This window comes from Antechinus flavipes, chromosome 5 (genome assembly GCF_016432865.1).
Source record: "Antechinus flavipes isolate AdamAnt ecotype Samford, QLD, Australia chromosome 5, AdamAnt_v2, whole genome shotgun sequence".
NCBI lineage: Eukaryota > Metazoa > Chordata > Mammalia > Dasyuromorphia > Dasyuridae > Antechinus > Antechinus flavipes.
Genome location: NC_067402.1, coordinates 240,768,427 through 240,778,955, shown reverse-complemented (window position 1 = coordinate 240,778,955; position 10,529 = coordinate 240,768,427). Strand labels below are relative to the sequence as shown.

At 32.5% G+C, this 10,529-nt stretch overlaps 1 protein-coding gene across 1 annotated transcript in view; it reads right to left on the bottom strand.

The window, feature by feature from the left end:
- Window positions 1–8,496: 8,496 nt before the first annotated feature.
- Window positions 8,497–10,529, bottom strand: part of GLIPR1L1 (GLIPR1 like 1) — a 46,941-nt gene continuing 44,908 nt past the window's right edge. The window contains exons 5-6 of the mRNA XM_051961271.1: window positions 9,010–9,036; window positions 8,497–8,916 (exon numbers count right to left, since the gene is read on the bottom strand). Of these exons, the coding sequence (XP_051817231.1) occupies window positions 8,756–8,916; window positions 9,010–9,036 (188 nt within the window). The 3' untranslated portion in view covers window positions 8,497–8,755. The remainder of the gene's footprint in view (window positions 8,917–9,009; window positions 9,037–10,529) is intronic.

Here is a 10,529-nt window from a genome sequence, read left to right as displayed (position 1 = left end):
TATATTCCTTTCTGTCTCCAATTTTTTAAAAAAAAAAAGATCCAATATACTTTTCTAGAATTCTTTTTGCCTCCTTATTTTGTGATTCAATTTATCACCTCATTTTGTGATTCAATTTATCTAGTTCTCAGAACAAGACTGAGATCCTCTACTAGTATTGTTTAATTCTTCTTACACCTCTCAACTTCTCTAGGAATTTGGATGCTATATTACATTGTGCCTATACATTTAGTATTGATGTTACTTTTATTATCTTTGGTGCCCTTTAGCAAGATGTAATTTCCTTATGACTTTTAATTAGATCTATTTTTGCTTTTGATCTGAGATCAGGATAACTACCCCTGATTTTACTTCAGCTGAAGCATAATAGATTCTGCTCCAACCTTTTATCTTTGCTCTGAATGTATCACTCTGATTTAAATGTGTTTCTTTTAAACATATTGTAGAATTCTGGCTTTTAATCCAATCTGCTATCCACTTCAGTGTTATGGGTGAGTTCATCCCATTCACATTCATAGTTAAAACTATTATTTCCTGCCATCGTGTTTTCCCCAAGTCATTTTAAAATTTTTTCTTCCTTTTTTCTCCTTCCCTATGATTTTCTTCTACTACCTCCTTCAAGGAGCCCTCTTTTATTGCCCTTCCCCCTTTCTTATACTTTTCCCCATTCTATTTCTGTTTTCCCTTCTTTTAACCTCCCCCTTACCCCTTTCCTTTTTCCCCTACCATTTCCCTTTAAGGCGAGACAAGTTTCTCTGTGAAGCTACATGTCTGATATTCTCTGAGCGGAATCTAATGAGAGTACACTCACATAATGCTCATCCCCCTCCCCTCCTTCCCTCAATTGTAATGTCATTTTTGCCTTTCCATGGGATGTAATTTACCTCATTTTGACTCCATTTTCCTCTTCTTGCAGTAGAATTTCCTATCTCCTCTAGTTTTTTATATCTTCATATAAAATCAAATTATACCTGCACCCTCTAAGTATATCCATAACACAGATATAGATTTCAGAAGTTAAACACATCTTCCCAAATAGGGATATAAGCTTTTTAAATTTTTTTAATTTTTTTTTCTTTTTCCTTTTTATGCTTTTCTTGAATTCTCTATTTGAAGATCAAATTTTCTGTTCAGCTCTGGTCTTTTCATCAGAAATGAAATTCACCTATTTCATTGAATGTCCATCTTTTTTGCTGAAAAATAATGCTGAATTTTCCTGTGTAGTTGATTCTAGGTTGCAATCCAAATTCCTTTGTTTTTTGAAATATCAGATTCTAGGCCCTTTGATACTTTAAAATGGAAGCTGCTAGGACTTAGGTAATTCTGATTGTGACTCCTTGATATTTGAATTGTTTCTTTCTGGCTGCTTACAATATTTTCTCCTTCATAGTTACTATGTTCTTTGAAGTTTTCATTTTAGGATTTCTTTCAAAGGTGGTGATTGGCGAATTCTTTCACCTGCTATTTTACCATCTGATTCTAGGACATCAAGGCAGTTTTCCTTCATTTTCTGAAAGATGTCTAGGCTTTTTTTCATCATCTTAGATGGTTCTCTCCTAGATCTATTTTCCAGGTTAGTTGTTTTTCTGAGGTATTTTACATTTCCTAGTTTTTTCATTTTTTTTTTTTGATTTTGTTTGATTCTTGAAGTCTCTTGAGTTATTTACTACCATTCAATTCTAATTTTTTGGTGTGTTATTTTCTTCAATTAACTTTTTTAAAATCTTTTGTATTTAGCCAAAATGAGGTATTTTTCCCATTTCACACATTGTTTTCAATGAATTTTCTTTTTCATATCCATTTTGGAATTACATGATTTTTTCCATTTCATCAAGTCTAATTTTTAAGGAGTTTTCTTCAAATAAATTTGTTTTTCCTTTTCCATACCCTCTTGCAAACTTATTTCCTTTTGCCATTTTTCTTGTAACTCCCCTTTTAAGATCTTTTTTGAATTCTTTCAGGAGAACCTTGTGAAATTAGAACCAACTCATATTACCTTTTGGGGCTTTACCTGGAGATAATTTACATTTAAGATCCTCAAAATTTGAGGTCTCTCGTTTTTCTCCATAAAAGCTATTATGATCAGAGTTTTTTTGCTCATTTTTTAAAAGGTTGATATCTGCTCTTAGAGCAAAGGGGAGGTTGTCCCAAGCTTCCTCTACAGGCAACCGTAATTTTTAGGTTGTCTTGGGCCAGTGCTTCCTTCCGGTGTTGGAAAGGTGTGGCTAGGTCCCACATTATTTTGGGGTTCAGAGGCTCATTTTCCTTTTGTATTGGCATTGGCTATCTCACAGCTAATCTGATCCACTGGCTTATAAGCACAACAAAGTAGCCAAGGCTGTTGTATTTTGGCTAAGAGCCTCTCCTCCCAGTATTGTGCCATGCCTGCCATAATACCCTGCATGTGGGCTGGGCTGCCTCCCCCCATCCCCTATTTAAACAGACCTTTTCTGAAGTTATTTCAAAATATATTCTGGAAATTTGTTATACTCCAAATATCTGTGAGTTTTGTCACTTCAAACTGATTCAGAGGGTTGATCTGATAGTTTTGAGGGACACCAGAGAAAGCTCAGATAAAGACTTGTCTACTCTGTCATCTTGGCTCTGCTCCTTGATGAGTTAATATTTGTAAAACAATGCAAAATTTAAAACACTATATAAATGCTATCATTGTCATTATAGATATCTGGGATCTGCTAACCTCTTTACCTTAATTTTCACCTTAGTAGCTGGAGGCAGTTAGTGCCTGGGCATGCATGCCACATACCCATTTCTAAGAGGTATATTACATTAGTTTGAATTATATCTATCTACTTATCTATTTGGAGTCTAGGAGTAAAGTGATTTTTCATACTCCAACCCTCCAGAGACAAAGAGAATGCAAAAGATGGATCAGTGCAAATATTGGCTGAGTCAAATGTAATCTCTTCAGTGACACTCAATCACCAGTATTATATATATTTAAAAGAAAAATCAACGTATACATAATAGATTCACAGTTTCATATGTAATTCTATTTTTTCTGTTCAATTATCTGAAAATATTCATTTTATTTGGTTTTTATTAAGTTCAGTATATATATATATGATTGTGTATATAATTATATTTTGCTGAAGCAGTTGGGGTTAAATGATTTGCCCAGGGTCACACAGCTAGGAAGTATGTCTGAGACCAGATTTGAATTCAGGTCCTCCTGACTTCAGGGCTTGTGCTCTATCCAGTGTGCCACCTAACTGTCCCTAGAGTAAATATATTTTAAAAGAAAATGAATTGTTCCTAGTTTTTCTCATTTGAAATAACTTTTTGATGATTAATTAATAAAATTAAAAGGATATTGGTGATTTTTAGCTATCTATGGAAATCTCTACTCTCATCTATCATCACAATATAGTTCTACAACTTATGGTGAGTCTAAAGAGAGTTGCTTAGGAGCATTGAGATGTTTTATGATACGCCCAAGGTTATATAACAGCTACTATGTATTAGAGGCATATCTCCACCTAAGATAATCCTGAGGGGCTACATGATAACAAATTTTCTATAATCATGAAGCATTATATCTCTACTTAATATACTGAGAGTCTACATGATTACAATGTATCTCAGTGTATTGGACCTATGATTTTATTACCATATCTCTACCTATCCTGATATCCTGATGGAGCCTACATAAGGCCTGGACTTATAATTTTATTAATATATAGAATTCCTTTCTCTGAAACTTAACAGTTTTATGAGCATGTATTGGGCAATAGTTCATGCTAAAAATTGTTTAATGGCTCCTTAAACAGTAAATAATTGTAACTCTTCATCAATGGTATATTAAATTACCCTTTGAGTTCACAATACATTTTTGTTGTGTCAAAGGAGTTTCACAGAACAAAAAAAAAATATATTGACAAACCATTGACCTAGAGATTTATAATCCCACTCACTGTCTCAAGGCCTATATATCTCAGGAAAAGTTTTTATTCAGCTTTTTCTGGCTCCCAGGCCTGCTTTCCATCCACCATTCCTTGTTGTCTTTTAATAGTACTATTCTTTTTTGTTTGTTTGTTTGTTTTGATGAACATGATAGAAACTGTCAACTCTCAAGTCTTTCCAGACTTTTTCCTTCAGCAAACTGAAATAGGATTTGCTTTTTCTATTTTTGCTTTTAAAACTTCCACACTCAAATTGTCTTGAGAACATAAACAAATGAGTATTTCATGAATCAATATGCATTTAAATAAATTCAATCAAGGAGACAAGATATATGTACAAAATAAATGCCAAATAAGTTAAAGATATGATAATACCATCTGAATGTATCAGGAATGATCTTATACTGAGGATGACTTCAGAGCTTTGAAAGAGACCTAGAATTCTAAGAAGTTAAGAAAGGAATGAATTCTAGAATTTAGGGCAGCCCATGAGGAAGCATGCATGTAAGATACGTAGTGTCATGTATGAGGAACAAGACCACCATTTTGGCCAGATTGTATGGTGACATGATGGTAATTTACATACATACATATATACATACATATATACATACATATATATATACATATATATGTATATATATATATATTTTAAGGATACTTAGCACAGTGCCTACCATATAGTAGGTACAATATAAATGCTCATTCCTTTCATTTTCCATTTCCCTCTTTTAATAAACCATTAGCTAAGAAAGAACCTAATATATATGCTGTTTACATGACACTTTTATACTGAATACTTATATACTTATCTTCCACTGTATCTAGAAATAAACATCAAATATTAAAATGTGTTTATATGTGATTTCAAGATTATAAATCTGACATTCTTTTGATATACCTTTTGTGGACAGCACCTTCTAGTCTCTAATATCTTCTATTGTTTTCCACATCATTCAATTGTAACTGTGGAACTTCTTTATTATACTACTATACCATTGTGTGTTAACTAATTAAATGTAGGAATGGGATAAGAGTAACCTTCCATGTATCAGTTCAAGTTAAGTATTCTTTGGATTATGGGAAGAGTCTCAGTGATGGGAAGAGGGTGACAATCTTTTTTGGTTATAGTTTTAGGTAATAGGCTCTTGAAATATGGAATTAATAAAGCATCATTAAATGATTGGCTTATGGAGGTACTAGTCAAACTATATCATAACATTTAACTCCAGGATATCAAGGGCCCTCCAATCCAACTAAAGCCCTTAATTTTGGTCAAACCAGGGTATCCACAACTGATGCATGGAGCAACCTAATTCCCATGGGGATTCTTGGAGGACAATTTCTCTATCTTCCCAACCTTAAAGACATTGACATTTTTGAAATTGTTACAAATACGGACATTTTATGTTAAAACTATTGTCTTGTGGTCAGGGGACAACTGGAAATCCTTGGAATTTCCTGAGCTTTTATTATTATTGCGTGTTAGGAGTAAAAGCTAGTTCCTTTTTAGAGTTAAAGTTGGAGGTAAAATAGTACATTGAATGCCCTTACAATAACTTTGTGATGAGGAAGACATATGATCCCTGGAGATTTACATCAACTAAAAGTTTTTCAATAAAAATGCCATGTTAATTAATGAGACTATTTCTAAACTCATCAATATAATGTAGCCAGTAGTCTAGGCCATTGATGAGTGGTATGCAGTTATCAATTTAAATATCGTTTTTAATTCTTATGGCTGAGACTAGTTAAAGAACAATTGGCTTTCACATGGGGAGCAGTCTAGTATTTCCTAGTACTACTTCAATTAGAATTTGTATTTTCACAATCTGGTTAGCATATATTTCAAAAAGACCCTTCTGGTACAATTACTATCTACAACTACATGATGTAGTATTTACAAGACTCAACTTGGACAATATGTCATACAAAGGACAATCCCAGATTATTTCTAAGAAAATACAAGGTATAGCCTACTCTGCCAAATTTTGAGGGTGTGGTAGATGAGAACCCAAATCCTCCTGGACACAGTCCAGAAAAATGTAGATATGCTTTCCTCAATTGATAAAAGAAGGCTTATTTATTAGACTTTGTGTTTTAGAGAACCCACATTATCTATTTGGCTATTTTGATAGCCCTTATTTCCCGACTTACTTCTATGAGTGCCTCTTTTGGATTCTTGAAGACCTAAAGCAGACTACCTTGCAGCCTCCTCCCTGGGTGCTTATGTTTCTTTGGAAGTCTCTGTTCATAAATACCAGGTTGAGTGGAAACTAGAAACTTAGGAACTAATTAACTATTAGGCTTCTTGTGCCAAAAGTTCCCCATGAAGTCCTGAAGATAATCACTTTTTTTTTGGAGGGGGGAAGAAATACTTTATGAACAATATGGTAACTTAATTACATAGCTCTAGTATTACCATCAGAATCTATGTATTCAACTGGAAATTTTGTCTATTGATGTGAAGAGGGGGAAAAAGAAGAGTAGATGACATGACAATTACTGGACTAAACAGTGATACTCCCTTTATTTCATATGGACTGGCAGAATCATTATTTTTCTGTCCTTGTGGAAAAGAGAATAAATTATCCTGACTTCTTACAGTAGGAAAAGCAGGCATTAACAAGTCTGTGAGTTTGCTTGAAGTGAACCTAGTCAGGTTAGGCTTGAAGGAGGAATTTGGAATAGGGGCCTCTAATGTTATATCATGAAGCTTCTACCTTTTGTAGTAATTGTCTTTTTATCTCATGAATTTAACTTTGATTCTAGATTTGGTGAATATTTTCACTTTTCCTACAAGCTTTTAGCTTCGAAAGATATAAAGAACTAATGCTAATTATCTTGCTGATCACATAATTCATAAATAGCAAATTCTAACCTTCAGAAATGAAGAACTTGTTCATTATGCTTTGTGAGCATTTTATTGTGTACATTAATCTTATTAGTGGGTTACAGAACACATTTAGATAAATATATTTGAATTGTTAAAGACGTAGATTACTGCATATTTTATGAACAATGAATATGGCAACTTAATTATATGACCCAAGTACTATGATTAAAACCTATGTATTTCAAAATTCTATAGTTATTAATGTTTTAAAGTAAAAAATCTTAACAGTAATTCCTAAGAAAATGTCAACTCCAATATAATCCTTTAAGAAAGCCAATGAAAATCAGGTTATTTTAAATTATGTTGTAGATTATATATGTATATGTATGTGTATATGTATACATATACACATACATATATATTATATATATAAAAATGAATAAATGTATGATGATATATAGTCTATCATATTATATGGACCAATTAAGTTATTAATCTCTTCTCTCTCTCTTTAATATATATGTATATATATATATGCATACATATGTCTTTCTTTACAATATATCAAATAACCTGACAAATTTTAAATATAATCAGAGCAATTAAAACCTGTTCTAAAACAATATTTTAATAGTACATTTAATTTTAAGCAGAAATTTAAGATAGCATGAAAAAAATTGTGATAGAAATTAGACAAGTAGAAAAGTAATCTGAATTCCAACACTATATTGCTTTCATGTGATTTTATCTTGTCTTATGTAAAAACATATTTAACTCAATCATTGTTAACTCAAATTTTAATAACCTGATGAAGATAACAACCATATCAATACCAAAAATCAGATTAAATTTTTTTTTAAATTAAAGAACCTGAACATACATGCTTATGTTGCATCAATTACTCAGATAAATGGAAATATCCAGATACTTAGAAACAAAAATATTGCAGATTGCCATTTTTAAACTTTAATACTAATGTTTGTATTATATAGAAATAACCAATAAAGACACTGGCTAGCTGAGAGACATTAGTATTTGGGCTAACTATACAATGTCAGGGAATCTACTCCCCTTGCTCCCTTTCAGGAATGTAGTTTTTATACTTTTTATACTGTAATGGAAATTAATGGAAAAATACTATTTGTTTCACAAAAATTCATTTTATAAACTACATTAAAAATAATATTGGTTAACAGTGACAAAAATTAAGTCAATTTGGAACTCAAACAATGAGATTTTAAAAACTGAATGAAAATTATGTCACTATATAGGAAAATGGTAACAACTCTTGGGGCTTTATCAGTAATAAAGTCATTGTTCATCTCAGAGCAGAGGTTTATTTTTTACTCAAATTTTTCTTTTAGGTTTAAAAAGATTTAAAATTTATATACTATTATCTTAATTTGGTCTGAATAAGGTAATTTTTGTTTGTTCTAAAATATGATTTTGAGTTTCAAATTATATGACTTATTATTATAAGTTTATCTTCAGTGTGGAGACTTCCCCTTTGATGAATTAAATCAGAATGGCACATTTCATTTGCAAATTCTTGTGCATTGTGAATTGCAATGTCAATTTAAGATTTTAATATTGCTTTAAAAATATATTTGTATAATATGATGGGCAACCCCTATGTCACACATCTAACTGAAAATGCCCATATAAATCCTTATTATGGGGATATTCTCCATGTTTTTTTGGAGTCAAAGCAAAACACATCAATCTTTAGTTTACAGCAACTTTTAATACAATAGCACTCAAAATTCTTTTGGGCAACAGGAATATATGAGAATCTTTTCTCTTTTCACATTTATGTAGTTATAATGCTAAATTCACATAAGCTACTGTATCAGCTGTACTACCTGATTCCATGACTCCATTCTTTTCTTTACAGCATCTCCTCTGGCCTGTTTTTTAAATTCAAATGGAAGAGACATTTAAGGCATGGAGATTTAGTTGAGAATTGGATTGATGGTAGTTCAGGCTTAGTCATAAATTAAGTCACCAAGTGCATGTTTGGATATTTGATTTGTAGTATAAAAATACCTACAATTGCTAGTACAAGTCCTACCAATCTAATTGACACACAGATTTGACAGAATGGATTACATGAAATCTGACGAGGAATTTCCCAACTTGGATTCCAATATGGGTAACCTGTTACAAACAACAACAGCACAGAATAGTTGGAATAATGTCACACTCAACAAATAACTTAATTAATAATTAAATATTTTAATATATACATACTTAAGGGTTTATCACGTATTGGATTTTCTAGAAAGACAAAAAAAATACAAATCAAAAGGTTTTTAGGGTTTTTTCCCCTACTTTTAAAATACGGCTATCATTTGGAAGCTAATTTTAGTTATTTTTAGACATATAAAAATTTAGAGGAATAAAGTTTATGCTTTCAAATTATTGACAGCAGCTGTGAATCAGAAAATATTTGTTTAAAAGGTTTTAGATGTACATATCAGTTTTTTATCAGTACCTCTCATCCCCCATTCCTTTTTTTAAACATAGTGGCATTAAGGCCCTACTAGCACCTAAGGCCCACTGAGTACTCCATTAATCCAAATTTCCAGAATCTCTCTACCTCTTTGCCCCTTCGAAAGGTTTATATATTCCACTCAATTTAGCAGGAACATCATCCTCACTAACCAAATGACAGAATGTGGGAATGATTTAATGAAAAATAATACTTTGTATATAATTTGAAAGTCAGCAAAAATTCTATCTTCAATAGTTATTTCTTGTTGTCTCTAGAAATGTATAAGGGAAGGTGGAACCAACACATAAAGGAATAAGCTGTCTTTTGTGTGGTGTCACTTGAAAAGTGAAAGACTTGATCAAATTAAAAAAATTTTTCCCCGAAAAATCTAATCATAATGTGTAAAAATTCTTTCCAAAGGGCGGTAGGCAGTATAGTAGGTAAAACAATGGACCTGGAGTTAGGAATAAAAGAGTTCAAATTAAAGAGGGGAACCCTGAACTTGGAAAATCCTGGAAGGAGAAAATCTTCAATTCTGTCTCAATAAGAGACTTTGCCCCATGTCTTTTTCCTTAAATGAATTTAAGTTCCAACTGCTTGAGGGGGGGAAATGATGTGGGAAATTCCTAGTAATTCCTAGTAAATTCCTAGAAATTACATTCCTAGTGAATGTAATTACCCTTTGACTCACAAATCCTGGTGCCTTTGAATTCCAATAGAAGATCCGGACCTGCCCCAGCCCCCACCTGGATCTAGCCAACTTTGGGGCTACACCCAAAAGCCCCTCGAGCTAAATCTCCTATTATATATATATAAATTATATATAAAAGGCCACGCTGGGAACCTCTCTATTTGCAGAGATTCCAAACATGCTAGCCATGTAAGGACCCTCTGTCCACTGGACCCTCTGTCCAGTGCCCTCCTTATCTCTATCTTCGCCTATCTCCTTACTTCCAAACTCAATAACAAACCTCTTTTATCAATCTAGCTCTTGGGCCAATAAATGCTTTTATTGGGGACTTGTGCTGCTACTAGACCCCATTTACCCTTGTATCCTTGCACTGAATCCAAGGGGGTTGCAGGGGAGCTTTGTTTAACTTCCTGTACCCCAAACCTGCCACTAGACCTTAACTAAACTTTAATTTCATTTAGGTACCCCAAATCTAGACCTTAACAAAATTACAGCTTCAGACACTAAACAGTATGATCCTAGGCAAATCACTTTAACCTTTATCTGCCTTAAGTTTCCTCATCTGTAAAATAAAAATAATAGCAG